This window comes from Balaenoptera musculus, chromosome 13 (assembly GCF_009873245.2).
Source record: "Balaenoptera musculus isolate JJ_BM4_2016_0621 chromosome 13, mBalMus1.pri.v3, whole genome shotgun sequence".
In the NCBI taxonomy this organism is placed as follows: Eukaryota; Metazoa; Chordata; class Mammalia; order Artiodactyla; family Balaenopteridae; genus Balaenoptera; species Balaenoptera musculus.
The window spans coordinates 15,042,250-15,056,977 of record NC_045797.1 but is presented as its reverse complement, the minus strand read 5'-3'; the positions used below and the strand labels follow the sequence as shown (position 1 = coordinate 15,056,977).

General features: G+C 46.9%; 1 protein-coding gene across 1 annotated transcript in view; it reads left to right on the top strand.

Annotated features, from left to right (window-relative positions):
- TCF7L1 (transcription factor 7 like 1) overlaps positions 1-12,989 on the top strand; it is a 159,392-nt gene extending 146,403 nt beyond the window's left edge. Inside the window, exons 5-12 of the mRNA XM_036872790.1 lie at positions 6,524-6,656; positions 7,599-7,702; positions 8,010-8,093; positions 8,846-8,990; positions 9,731-9,890; positions 9,977-10,085; positions 11,026-11,101; positions 12,391-12,989. Of these exons, the coding sequence (XP_036728685.1) occupies positions 6,524-6,656; positions 7,599-7,702; positions 8,010-8,093; positions 8,846-8,974 (450 nt within the window). The 3' untranslated portion in view covers positions 8,975-8,990; positions 9,731-9,890; positions 9,977-10,085; positions 11,026-11,101; positions 12,391-12,989. The remainder of the gene's footprint in view (positions 1-6,523; positions 6,657-7,598; positions 7,703-8,009; positions 8,094-8,845; positions 8,991-9,730; positions 9,891-9,976; positions 10,086-11,025; positions 11,102-12,390) is intronic.
- The last annotated feature ends 1,739 nt before the right edge of the window (positions 12,990-14,728 follow it).

The following is a 14,728-nucleotide window of genomic DNA, read 5'->3' as shown; positions in this document are numbered from 1 at the left end:
TATCAATTTTGTTTATCTTCTCAAAGAACTAGCTTTTAATTTTATTGATCTTTGCTATTGTTTTCTTTGTTTCTATTTTATTTATTTCTCTGATCTTTATGATTTCTTTCCTTCTGCTAACTTTGGGTTTTGTTTGTTCTTCTTTCTCTAGTTCCTTTAGGTGTAAGGTTAGATTGTTTATTTGAGGTTTTTCTTGTTTCTTGAGGTAGGCTTGTATAGCTATAAACTTCCCTCTTAGAACTGCTTTTGCTGCATCCCATAGGTTTGGATCGTCGTGTCTTCCTTGTCATTTGTCTCTAGGTAGTTTTTGATTTCCTCTTTGATTTCTTCAGTGATCTCTTGGTTATTTATTAATGTATTGTTTAGCCTCCATGTGTTTGTGTTTTTTACGTTTTTTCCCCTGTAATTCATTTCTAATCTCATAGCATTGTGGTCAGAAAAGATGCTTGATATGATTTCAATTTTCTTAATTTACTGAGGCTTGATTTGTGACCCAAGATGTGATCTATCCTGGAGAATGTTCTGTGAGCACTTGAGAAGAAAGTGTAATCTGCTGTTTTTGGATGGAATGTCCTATAAATATCAATTAAATCTATCTGGTCTATTGTGTCATTTAAAGCTTCTGTTTCCTTATTAATTTTCTGTTTGGATGATCTGTCCGTTGGTGTAAGTGAGGTATTAAAGTCCCCCACTATTATTGTGTTTCTGTCGATTTCCTGTTTTAGAGCTCTTAGTAGTTGCCTTAAGTATTGAGGTGCTCCTATGTTGGGTGCATATATATTTATAATTGTTATATCTTCTTCTTGGATTGATCCCTTGATCATTATGTAGTGTCCTTCCTTGTCTCTTGTAACATTCTTTATTTTAAAGTCCATTTTGTCTGCTATAAGTATTGCTATTTCAGCTTTCTTTTGATTTCCATTCACTTGGAATATCTTTTTCCATCCCCTCACTTTCACTCTGTATGCGTCCCTAGGTCTGAAGTGGGTCTCTTGTAGACAGCATATATATGGTTCTTGTTTTATTATCCATTCAGCAAGCCTGTGTCTTTTGGTTGGAGCATTTAATCCATTCACGTTTAAGGTAATTATTGATATGTATTTTCCTGTGACCATTTTCTTAATTGTTTTGGGTTTGTTTTTGTAGGTCATTTTCTTCTCTTGTGTTTCCCACTAGAGAAGTTCCTTTAGCATTTGTTGTAGAGCTGGTTTGGTGGTGCTGAATTCTCTTAGGTTTTGCTTGTCTGTAAAGCTTTTGATTTCTCCATGGAATCTGAATGAGATCCTTGCCGGTAGAGTAATCTTGGTTGTAGCTTCTTCCCTTTCATCACTTTAAGTATATCATGCCACTCCCTTCTGGCTTGTAGAATTTCTTCTGAGAAATCCGCTGTTAACGTTATGGGAGTTCCCTTGTATGTTACTTGTCATTTTTCCCTTGCTGCTTTCCATAATTTTTCTTTGTCCTTAATTTTTGCCAGTTTGATTACTATGTGTCTCGGCGTGTTTCTCTTTGGGTTTGTCCTGTATGGGACTCTCTGCGCTTCCTGGACTTGGATGGCTATTTCCTTCCCATGTTAGGGAAGTTTTCAACTATAATCTCTTCAAATATTTTCTTGGGTCCTTTCTCTCTTCTCTTTCTGGGACCCCTATAATGCAAATGTTGTTGTGTTTAATGTTGTCCCAGAGGTCTCTTAGGCTGTCTTCATTTCTTTTCATTCTTTTTTCTTTATTCTGTTCCACAGCAGTGAATTCCACCATTCTGTCTTCCGGGTCACTTATCCGTTCTTCGGCCTCAGTTATTCTGCTATTGAGTCCTTCTAGTGTATTTTTCATTTCAGTTATTGTATTGTTCATCTCTGTTTGTTTGTTCTAGGTCTTTGTTAAACATTTCTTGCATCTTCTCGATCTTTGCCTCCATTCTTTTTCTGAGGTCCTGGATCATCTTCACTATCATTATTATGAATTCTTTTTCTGGAAGGTTGCCTATCTCTACTTCATTTAATTGTTTTCCTGGGGTTTTATCTTGTTCCTTCATCTGGTACATAGCCCTCTCTCTGCCTTTTCATCTTGTCTATCTTTCTGTGAATGTGGTTTTTGTTCCACAGGCTGCAGGATTGTAGTTCTTCTTGCTTCTGCTGTCTGCCCTCTGGTGGATGAGGCTATCTAAGAGGCTTGTGCAAGTTTCCTGGTGGGAGGGACTGGTGGTGGGTAGAGCTGGGTGTTGCTCTGGTGGGCAGAGCTCAGTAAAACTTTAATCTGCTTGTCTGCTGATGGGTGGGGCTGAGTTTCCTCCCTGTTGGTTGTTTGGCCTGAGGCGACCCAACACTGGAGCCTACAGGCTCTTTGGTGAGGCTAATGGCAGACTCCCGGACGGCTTATGCGAAGGAGTACTTCCCAGAACTTCTGCCTCCAGTGTCCTTGTCCCAACGGTGAGCCACAGCCACCCTCCGCCTCTGCAGGAGACCTTCCAACACTAGCAGGTATGTCTGGTTCAGTCTCCTATGGGGTCACTGCTCTTTCCCCGGGTCCTGATGCACACACACTACTTTGTGTGTGCCCTCCAAGAGTGGAGTCTCTGTTTCCCCCAGTCCTTTCGAAGTCCTGCAGTCAAATCCCGCTAGCCTTCAAAGTCTGATTCTCTAGGAATTCCTCCTCCAGTTGCCGGACCCCCAGGTTGGGAAGCCTGACGTGGGGTTCAGAACCTTCACTCCAGTGGGTGGACTTCTGTGGTATAAGTGTTCTCCAGTTCATGAGTCACCCACCCATCAGTTATGGGATTTGATTTTATTGTGATTGCACCCCTCCTACCATCTCATTATGGCTTCTGCTTTGTCTTTGGATGTGGGTTATCTTTTTTGGTGAGTGCCAGTGTCTTCCTGTTGATGATTGTTCATCAGTTAGTTGTGATTCCGTTGCTCTTGCAAGAGGGAGTGAGCGCACGTCCTTCTACTCCACCATCTTGAACCCGAGCCTTCCAGACCTTTAGTCCTGTTTGTCAGTTTCTGATGAAGCCAAACTCAACAGCACATGGCCAGTCAGGATTCATAATACTATTAAGTATTTTAAGATGGCTCTATGTACATATATCCAATCATCACATAGTACACATTAAATATATAACAATCTTATTTGTCAATTATACCTCAATAAAGCTGAAATATTAAATTTAAAAAAAGATGGCTATAAATGATATAAATGAAAAACAGATGTACAAGAAGTCTAAATGAATGGAGATATGCCAAAATGATAATAGTGACTGGGTTAGGCTAGTGTGATTATGGAGTTTTTTTGGTTTGTTTTTTTGTGTGTGTGTGATTGTGTTTTCTAAATGTTTTATAATATAGTTTATATTTCTTTCTTAGGAAATTTGTGTTCATCATAAGTATAGTTTTAAGTAAGTAATAATTAAATTGGAAAATACAGAAAGGGAAATAAGAAAAACAAAAGCACCTGTAGTCCCACCACTCAAATATACTTACTGTTTACATTTTGGTGTGCTTCTAGTCTTTTTGTTAGTTTGTTTGTTTTTTCTTCCACTGCGCTGCACTGCTGGTGGGATGGGATCTTAGTTCCCCAACCAGGGATTGAACCCCAGCCCATGCTAGTGAGGCACCAAGTCCTAACCACTGGACCACCAGGGAACTGCCTCTAGTCTTTTTTTTAAATCATAGAATTTATGTGTTTTTTAAAAATTGTAATCATTCTGTGTAATTCTTTTATCATTTACTATCACTTTAGTAATAATTCTATTGCTTTTATGATACTAAAAATCACCCTTTAGACAAAGCTGTTTCCAGGAAACCTCAGTGCATCATTGAGTTGCATCAGGATCCTAGAAATCTGACCTTAAAATAATTTTTTTATACTCTTATTTGTGCGGAATGTTCATGTACGTGGAGACCTCTTCAAAAGCCAGTGAGGGAACAGGTGAAAACAGTAAGAAGAAAAGAATTTTAGAATTTATTGTGCAACGTCAAATGTGCCCACTGAAGGTGGTGATAGGAAGTTGTTCAAGGTGAGGTACCCGCAGGGTCCAGCCGTGTGCCAGCGCCACCTAGTGGTTTTGGTTATGAACCATCTGCATTCTTGGTCTCACTTCTGTGAGTCTGAGAGCTGGGCCCCTGGGTTCTAGGCCTTGCTCCAGGACTCTGCCTCTCATCTCTGCTTAGCCCACTGAAAATGGAGCAAGATTACTGTCAGCACACGAATGCCTAGGAGATGTACATATAGTTGCTTGCATGATGAGCACCCAGGGGGCACTGAGTAAAAGGCAGAAGGGCTCAGGAATCTATGAAACGAAACATTCAACTGGGAAGACAGAAGTTTGGAATTCTGGCCCCCTGAGATGCCACCAAATCATCATCCTTTTTACGAATCTCTTTTTTAATAAATCTCTTCTCCACTTGTAACTCATTTACCTTATTATCCGAAAAAATGTGTGTCAGTCCTTTCTCTGACAGATGTTTTGATTAGGCTGTTGAGGTGCCAGGTAGTGCAAGAGAAGACAGCCTGGTGTGTTAGAGCCATAAAGGGCTGATAGGAATCCAGTTCTACCACTTACTAGCCCTGTGGCTCAGGCTAAGTCACTTAATCTTTCCCCACTCAGTTTCCTCATTCCTCAAATGAAGATAAGCATAGCTTTTTTGCTAGGTTATAATAAGGACGATAGCCATTTTTACAATAAAAATCTTTATTGTTAAGTCAGACAGTGTCAAAACAATTAAAAATTAATTCAGTTTACTAATTCCAGGACACACAGGTTTTTCCCTTTTTTAACATTTCTGAAGCAGGATGTGTTGGTGACATGCCAGTGTTTTTGCTTTCTTAACAGTTACGTAAAATGTGCTCCTTACACTCTCTGGTGTTGTAAATGAAATGTGATAATTAGGTCAGCAGAGTGTTTGAAACTCTCCAGGGAGAACTGTTTTAAGTGCTCTTGGTGGTGTCTGTAAACCCTGAACATGACAACTGGTTATATGAGGTCTGATGGTGACAGTTCCCTCACTGCTCTGTTACCAGTCTCAGATGTGAACCCATGAGCTACCCTTTCTAGGAGGTTCATTTGGAAAGCGTGTGTTGAGGGACTTCCCTGGCGGTCCAGTGGTTAAGACTCCGCGCTTCCGTTGCCGGGGGCATGGGTTTGATCCCTGGTCGGGGAACTAAGATCCCTCATGCTGCACGATGCAGCCAAAAAGAAAAAAAAAAAAAAAAAACTGAAAAGGAAAGCGTGTGTTCTAAAGTCCCTGAGATTACACAGAGCACGGTTCATAATTCAGCAGCCTGTAGCATTTAGCACCACACAGTACACATGAAGTGAGTGATGGTGGGCTGTTTTGAAGAGGGTACGTAGGAGGGTGGATGTAAATCCCTTCTCTAATTCTGTTGGTTCCTTCTCTGCTGTATAGACCGCTGCTTTCTCTCAAGTACTCTTCGAGGGCTGAATGGGATGTTGCATGGAAAATACCTGGTACCTATTCAACCAAGTACATAACCACAGGTTTTACAGGCATATCTTGTTTTATTGTACTTTACTGTGCTTCGCAGACATTGCATTTTTTATGAATTGAAGGTTTATAAATATCTTGCATCCAGCAAGTCTGTCGGCATCATTTTTCCAACAGCCTTTGCTCACTTTGTGTCTGTGGGTCACATTTCAGTAATTCTCGCAATATTTCAAATTTATTCATTATTATTATATTTGTATGCTGATCTGTGATCACTGATCTTTGATGTCACTATTGCAAAAAGATTACAACTCACTAAAGGCTCAGATGATAGTTAGCACCTTTTGACAATAAAGTATTTTTAATTAGGGTATGTGCATATTTTTTTAGACCTAATGCCATTGCACACTTAACAGACTAGAGTATAGTGTAAACATAACTTTTTTTTTTCTAATTATTAGCACCTTTAATTATTTATTTATTTATTTATTTATTTGGCTGTGTTGGGTCTTCGTTTCTGTGCGAGGGCTTCCTCTAGTTGCGGCAAGCGGGGGCCACTCTTCATCGCGGTGCACGGGCCTCTCACTATCGTGGCCTCTCTTGTTGCGGAGCACAGGCTCCAGACGCGCAGGCTCAGTAGTTGTGGCTCACGGGCCCAGTTGCTCTGCGGCATGTGGGATCTTCCCAGACCAGGGCTCGAACCCGTGTCCCCTGCATTAGTAGGCAGATTCTCAACCACTGCACCACCAGGGAAGCCCCAAACATAACTTTTATACGCACTGGGAGGGACTTCCCTGGCGGTCCAGTGGTTAAGACTCTGCTCTTCCACTGCAGGGGGTGCGGGTTCCATCTCTGGTCAGGGAACTAAGATCCCACACGCCATGCAGCACAGCCAAAAAAAAAAAAAAAAATTCTTTTTCAAAAAAAAAAATAGATTTATGCACCGGGAAACCAAAAACTGTGTGTGATTTGCTTTACTGCAAATAAAGCAGTAAACGGAACCTGCAGTATCTCTGAGGTCTGCCCGTACCCTCCATCTCCTTGGCAACTGTCCCTAGTCTTTTTCTCTCTGTCTTTCAGTCTAATAAAGTTCCTGTTGTTCAGCACCCGCACCACATGCATCCGTTGACGCCCCTCATCACCTACAGCAACGACCACTTCTCCCCTGGCTCCCCTCCCACACACCTCTCCCCAGAGATCGATCCAAAGACAGGTGAGTCAGCGGCTGCTCAGGCTGGACCAGCTCCACAGCTCCAGCGGGGGTGGGCTTTTCTTCTCGGGGAGTATTTCAGCCCTGGAATCAGACAGACCTGGGTTCAAACCGTGTCTCCAACTCTGAATTGTCTCTAACCCTGCCCACTAAGTTTAGCCTTTTCAGTTCGCTCATCAGTGCCTTACGTGTCCCTTCTGCATCACTGGGTCATTGTGAGGATGGAAGGAGATTAAACGAGATGATGCATAGGGCCTGGCTCCACAGCAAGCATTTGGTGTTGCTCTGCCACTGCTTCTTTTACTTTAGAATCTCTTAAAACTTTAAGATTGGAATGACCTGGAAGGGGAAAAAAAATCTCCTTTCTCATTGACTTTGAAGTCTAGCCGGCTGCAGGCTGTGCCTCCTTAAACCAAAACCTATGCCCTAAACTGAACATATGGAAGTAAACAGTCTAGCCAGACATAAGTATAGCTATAAAGCAGTAGACTGAGTTGGCTTGTTGTTTTTAACTTGCTCACCCAAACTCCATCCCAGAGGGAGCCATAGTCTTCATAAAATTCCCATAGAGTTTCCATGGGTCAAAGCATTTTTGGAGCTCCTCTTTAGAGAAATCACAGCTAGTACAAGTTACAGATAATGAGGAGGACAAATGTGGAACAGAGATCCAAAGTTTATCTTTCCATGAATGAGGCAGCTTTTCTAGCTGATGACTCTGGGGATATCTTGGGTCTCTCAGTCCAAAATTTCCTGCCTGTGTCTTGGACGACTCCTGTATGAGCAGCTGGAAGTTACTGGTGACAGAGGGCAGGGATAATAAAAGAAAGGGCCTTCCAAGCTCCAGGGCACCTGGGAATATAGGGCAAGGAACCTCCTGTTTGATATTATTTTAAGGTGTTAATGTAGGGCCAAGGAATTGTCTGACACATCTCTCTTTGGAAGCAGGAATCCCCCGGCCCCCTCACCCTCTGACTGTGCTCCGTATTACCCACTGGCTGCCCGGAGCTGTCGGGCAAATCCCCCATCCCCTCGGCTGGCTCGTCCCACAGGTAAGGAAACTTACAGCCTTTCTTACCCCCCTCCTTCCTTATATGCTGAGTTCTAACTTCTGTACCTCCAGCCGGTCCTGGTGGTCCGTATACAGACGCCCCACCCCCCCCACGTGGAGCCCTCTCACCAAAGCCCAGGACTCAGACCTCCCTGCTCTCCCCAGGGCAGTGGTCCCCCCAACTCTTCCTTCCTACTTCCTGCCTTTACTTATCATCCTTTCTTCCCAACTGCCTCTCCTTCCCTGTCCTGAACATTCCCATTTTAGCAATTTGCTGACCAGATTTCCTTGCTCCTGGCCCTTATAGGCAAGGACAGCCCATGTACTCCCTTCCTCCCCGGCGGCTTCCGGCACCCCTACCCTGCCCTCGCCATGAATGCCTCAATGTCCAGGTGAGTCCTGGGGCTGGAGCTGTGAGCAGGAAGTGGCAGTGCAGGGAATGGTTGTCTACCAGCGTCCCTGCCATTCTGGACCGTTTACAACAGCTTTCTCTTGGCAGTAAGCGAGGAGGGCAGGTGCTCACCCTTTCCTCCCGCCTCTCTGATAAGGTGGGGATGGAGACCATAGGCTCAGCTCGCTCTTGCCCCATCTCTCTAAGAGAAGCATTTCAAAGCCCTCGCACTCAACCCTCCTGCACGTCCCCTCACGGGCTAGGCTGGGCTTTGTGGCACTGAAGCATTTTGAGTACGTCACTCTGAAGCCGGAGGCTGGGAGATTAATTGTTCCTGCAATGATGTCAGGAGAGGGGAACAGTGAAAGGGGATTTCTGTCTCAGTGGCCGATCTGCCTGACAGTGGTACCGCCAATGACAAAAGAAGTGCAACCCACAGCCTAAGCCCTTCTTTCCCCCCTGTGTACCCTGGCCTCAGACCCGCTGCGTCTTCTTTTGTGTTTTTCATCCTACCTGCTTTCAGCACCAGATATAGGAAACCTGCGCGCTTGTGGGGGAAGGGAGGTTTGTTGGGTGTTTCCCAAACCGGTTCTGTCGAGGTCAGTGCATGGCCTTGCGTTGCTCCAACGCTGCCACAGCAGAGGTGTTTACATGCCTCCGCCACCAAGACTGGGGGCCCGCCACATCCTCTGTGGGTGGATAAGCATTCTGCCTCAATCCCTCTGTTGTCCTTTGTTTCCATCTGGTACATAGCCTGGTTTCCAGTCGGTTCTCCCCTCACATGGTGGGCTCCGGCCCAGCCTGGTCTGCCCACCTCAGGGATCCCCCACCCCTCCATCGTCTCCCCCATCGTCAAGCAGGAACCGGCGCCCCCCAGCCTGAGCCCGGCCGTGATCGCGTGAGTAACAGGCAGCCTGATGGGGGGTGGCCAGTCTCTGAGCAGCGAGTGCCATTGGTTGCTTTCTTGGGGACATTCAGCTGGCAGCCCGGCAGCTTCCTCAACTACAACACCCTCTCCTTGGGAACTGTTTCCCTTTGACCCCTGGAGTTCCCATCCTCTCAGAGACACCGTGCATCTCTTCTCACATTCAGGAAAGTTTTACAACCAGGACTTTGAGGCTGAAAGAGAACCTGAGAGAGCTTTTAGCTTCCTTCTCCCCCCCCCCCCCCCCCCCCCCATACACTCGAAATTGTAAGGGCCGCAGAAAGGAGAATATTCTCAAGGTCACAATGGCTGACCGGTGGCAGAGCTGTGGCCCAGCACCAAGGCCTGTGCTTTGTCCACTGTGCCATAAAGACAGCAGGAAAGCCAAAGTCGGTGCCTCGTAGCCAAGGAGACCTCCCCTCTCCGTTTCTGCCTGAAGTGCCCTGCCCCCTCCTCTTTCTCACCTGCGGCCAGTGCATCCCAGCTCTCACCACCACCCTCCGCTCCTTTGTCAGGAGGTTGTCCTTTCCTAGAACATGGCCGGAGGTCAGTCAGAGGCTAGGAGCTAGGTGCTCAGGCTCTGAAAGCAACCCCGGGCCACCTGCATTATCATCCAAGCGACAGCCTCTCCCCTCCCCAGAGGCAGACAGCACTTAGCCTCCTAGAGAGATGACAGCTGACACCAGCTAACCTACAGCCTTATGACTCCCCAGGAAATCACCCGTCACGGTGAAAAAAGAGGAAGAAAAGAAACCCCACGTGAAGAAGCCTCTTAACGCCTTCATGTTATATATGAAGGAGATGAGGGCCAAGGTGGTGGCCGAGTGCACCCTGAAGGAAAGTGCAGCCATTAACCAGATCCTGGGGAGAAAGGTAAGGCCTGCCCTTGTGCTCCGGGCTGTGCGGCTCAGCGCCCCTGCGCTCACCGCTCTGTCCCTCGCTGGTCCTCTCTCCCGCAGTGGCACAAACCTGTCCCGAGAAGAACAGGCCAAGTACTACGAACTGGCCCGGAAGGAGCGGCAGCTTCACTCGCAGCTCTACCCGACCTGGTCAGCCCGGGACAACTACGTACGTGCCCATCAGACACCAGGAGCAGCCTCTGCGAGAGGAAGAGGGGAAAAGGAAGCTGTCACTCCAGGGACAGAGGACCCTATCAACGGAGTCAGCTTCCAGGGAGGCCAGGGAGAAGTCTATATTTCTCTGGAGATAAGACATTTTAGTTCTCAGGAGGGCAACAAGGCCATGGTTTGGTATCCTGAGGACAGACTCCAATTTGTGCCTGTCCCATTGGAAGTGGACTCAGCCTTTAATTCCATAATTCAGGGTGCAGTGTGAGCTGTGTGCTAGCTCTGTGGTCAGTGTCTCTAGCCAACGGTTCCCAACCTGGGGCTCAGAGACCAATGCGTGAGAGACCAATGCTCAGAGACCAGCCACTGCCCGCGCTTCTGATAACTCCCTGAAACTGGGAAGGTTTTTGTATGTATGTTCTTACTTGCTTTTTTTTGTGCTAAAAGGCTACATAGCTACATTAGTTTTTTGGGGGTTTTGTTTGTTTATTTGGTTTTTTTTTTTTTGCCGATTGAACCCACGCCCTCGGCAGTGAAAGCACAGAGTCCTAACCACTGGACAGCTGGGGAATTCCCAGCTGCATTAGATTTTCAGTGAGACCTGGGACCCCTCAGAAAAGATCAGGAACCTTACACTGTTCTAGGGAGAGAAATGGAAAAATAAGCCTGAAAAAAAAAAAAAAAAAAGCCTGAAGGGCAGGGAAAGAATGAGGCCTTCCGAGAAAGCCAGGGCACCGGAGCTGGAGGGAAGGGATCCAGTGGGGGAGGGAAGCGGTGTTCCAGGAAGGCTCACTGTGCCACCTTGTGAGGCTGCCGTGGGGAGTGTGATCTGGGTGCCCAGTACAGGAAGTATCCTGTCTCCCCACTTGATAGCTGGGAGTCCCGCAGAAAGCCGGTTATTCTGTCCCTGGTTACCTCTTCCTTTGGCTGTTATCTTTCAGGGTAAGAAAAAGAAGAGGAAGCGAGAAAAGCAGCTTTCCCAGACCCAGTCCCAGCAGCAAGTCCAGGAGGCAGACGGTGAGTCTTCAGGAGGGCCCTGCATCTTTACTTCTTTTTTCCCACTATCCCAGCTACAACCTGCCGGCACTTTGTACCCGGGTCTCTGATGGACACGGTGACAATGCCGTATTATGATAGCTGCCATTTTCAAGGCCTCAGCCTTATGTACACTCAGGGGGTGTGTTATTATTATCCCCTTTTTGGAGATGATCTGTTAAGAGGCTCGAAGAAGTGAAGGGATTTTTCCAGTCACTCTGCTTGTTAAATGGTCCAGCACTTTGTCACTTGGAAGGCTCTTTTCAATTCAGTTGAGTTGTGTCTTATTTGAGGGTTAGGTTCTAAAATCAATGCATAAGGTAAAAACTGAATGTCGCTGAAATGATCCTTGAAATTCCCTTAGGAAGGCAGCCCATTAGAGATTGACATTATCACCTATCAGTGAATCCAGTAGAATCAGGTTTTCCTCCAATGTTTGTTTGGTCGAATATCAGAAATAATTGTTCACTTGGATTGGGGGGGGCCCCTTTGTGCCACAAATATGTACTGTATCTTTTTACACCAGAATCACACCCAGCACAGAGATGCTCACACTGTGACCAGTATTTCAGTCAAGCCTCCCATCTCATGCTCACTCCAGGACAAGTGCAGAACTTGTTTAGTTCCATCTATAGTGCTTTTTGGGGGGCGGGGGGCGGTGAGGGAGCTGCGCCACCCGGCTTGTGGGATCTTAGTTCCCTGACCAGGGATCAAACCCGGAGCCACAGCAGTGAAAGCGCCAAGTCCTGACCCCTGGACCGCCAGGGAAGTCCCCTAAAGTGCTTTTTATCACCTTACTTTTCTTTTCATCTCCTTTCCTACCTTTCTAATATCTGTATAATTTGCGTATTCATCTCCATAGGAGTACATGTAAGTTAACTATGTATATGATGCAAAATCCACTGTATACCACGTTGCTTAGCAGGTGCTATACTATCTCTGACAGCACCATAAACCAAAGATCTTAAAGCAAATTGAGTGGAGATCCATCCCCAGAATGATGAGCTTTCAGCAGGAAGATGATGATGTGATAGGCTGAGCTATTTTCCTTCCAGGCAGGTACTGAATGGGTCTTTGGCATTTGGGCATTGCCCCTTGTCTGTGCTCTAGGTGTCTTGAAAGCCATAGCCGTCATTTCAGGTTCTCACGTCCCTCCCTGTACGCATTCTTGTTTCCGGAGTTGATGTGTACAGCTGGGCTTCCTCGGCAACCTCCGCCTCCCCCCGTGCTCCTAGCTGCTAACTCTTTCGTGTGGTTTTTTTTTCCCCTAGGTGCTCTGGCCTCCAAAAGCAAGAAGCCATGTGTCCAGTACCTACCCCCTGAGAAGCCCTGTGACAGCCCTGCCTCCTCCCACGGCAGCATGCTGGACTCGCCGGCCACCCCCTCCACGGCCTTGGCCTCCCCGGCTGCCCCGGCCGCCACCCACTCGGAGCAAGCCCAGCCCCTCTCCCTCACCACCAAGCCAGAGACCCGGGCCCAGCTGGCTCTCCACTCGGCTGCCTTCCTGTCAGCGAAGGCTGCCGCCACCTCCTCTGGCCAGATGGGCAGCCAGCCCCCCGTCCTGTCCCGGCCCCTCCCCCTGGGGTCTGTGCCCACAGCTCTGCTGACGTCCCCCCCTTCCTTCCCAGCCACGCTCCATGCCCACCAGGCCCTCCCCGTGCTCCAGGCCCAGCCTCTTTCCTTGGTTACCAAGTCTGCCCACTAAGCTGCCCCCTGACCTATGCAGGCTGTCACGTGACTCATCGAGTAGTAATGACGCAGAAGAAGAAGAAGAAGAAGAAAAAAAAAAAGGAAACTTTATTGGTCAATATTTGACCACTCTGGACTGTTCTGTAAAGTGACTGGTAACAGCAGCACTTTACGTTTTGTAGATGTAACCAGTAGCTGATCTTAAGGCTTTTTTAAAAAACAAAACAAAACAAACAAAAAAAATCTTTAAAAAACAAGAAATGAAAAGTAGTGTGTTATTCTTCCTGTATGTGCAGCGGTGGATGGACCTGGGCAGAAGGCACCTCTGTCTCTACCTCCTGGACTCTCTGCCCTCCTCCCTCTTCCCATCGTCCCCCCGCGTCCCGGCTTCCCCCACCCAGCCTGCATGTTGGCCGTTGCTGCCATTTCTAGCCCGCAGCCTCTTCATCTACGTCCCACTCCTGGACATTCCCTTTTAACTTGGCCCACGTTCTTCTCCTTTGCTCAGCTCCATGGGTTCTTGCCTTCATCTTCATTCTCTGCCCAGTGTAAGGCTGTCACCATGTGTGAAGACACCTTGGCCTCGTTTGTCTCCACCAGCATCCCCTTTCCCTCAGTGGCCCTAATGCCCCAGTCTCCAGCTTTTGGTGGGGGAAGAGGTCCTCTGCAGTGGTTTCTTTCCCGCATTTAAAGGGACTCAAGGTGCCTGCCACTTCCTCAGTGAGAAGCCTGTGTACCACCCCCCTTACCAGTCGAGATGTTCCCTCACAGCCCCAGAGTGGCAGACAGGACCTGGCTCCAAGGTCTGGCTCCTGTCACCCGGGTCCGTGCTAGCACAATCTGCCAAAGCTCTAAAGACCCTCCTCCCTCCCCCATCACCTCACATGCTTCTTCTGTGTGTATTTCTTTTCATTTTTATGGGGTTTTTTGGAGCAATTTAAACTCCCAGTTGTTTATTTTCACAAAAGAAAATAAAATTGCAGTTGCAAGACCTTTTCTGAGTATTTTAGTCCTTTTCTTGAATCAAGCCCCCTTCTTCACACCAAGCCCTGTGTGAGATTTTTGCAGACATGCAAAGGAGGAATGCCGCTTATTGGAAGGGGATATAAATCATTCCTGACACGACTAGAAAAATTCAACCCAGTTTCCAGCCTCGAATGTGCACAGACCAGTCAGTATAGATAAATGAGATACAAAGGGATGAATCTTTTTATTTTCGTTTGTCTTCTTGTATTTGCCAAGATAGGAGAGGTATCCTTGGATTGCTTTGCATGTATCTAGCACTGCAATTAATTTTTTTTGTTGTTACGGTGTTATTGAGGTATAATTCACATAACATACAATTCACCCATTTAAAGTGTACAATGCGGGACTTCCCTGGTGTCGCAGTGGTTAAGAATCCGCCTGCCAATGCAGGGGACATGGGTTCAATCCCTGGTCCAGGAAGATCCCACATGTTGCGGAGCAACTAAGCCGTGCGCCACAACTACTGAGCCTGTGCTCTAGAACCCGTGAGCCACAACTACTGAGCACGCGTGCCACAACTACTGAAGCCCGCGCTCCTAGAGACCGTGCTCCGCAACAAGAGAAGCCACTGCAGTGAGAAGCATGCGCACCACAACAAAGAGTAGCCCCCGCTCGCCGCAACTAGAGAACCTGCGTGCAGCAACGAAGACCCAGCACAGACAAAAAAAAAAAAAACACACAACACGTAAAGTATACAATTCAGTGGTTTTGACTGTTCAAAGTTGTGTACCCATCATCACACTGGACTTCAGAACATTTTCGTTACTTCAAAAAGAATCCCCGTACTCTTCAGAACTTACCCTCCACTTCTTCCTCCTCACACCCCCATCCCCACGTCCAGCCCTAAACAACCATGAAGCTACTTTTTTTTTTTTAACTTCTTTATTGAAGTGT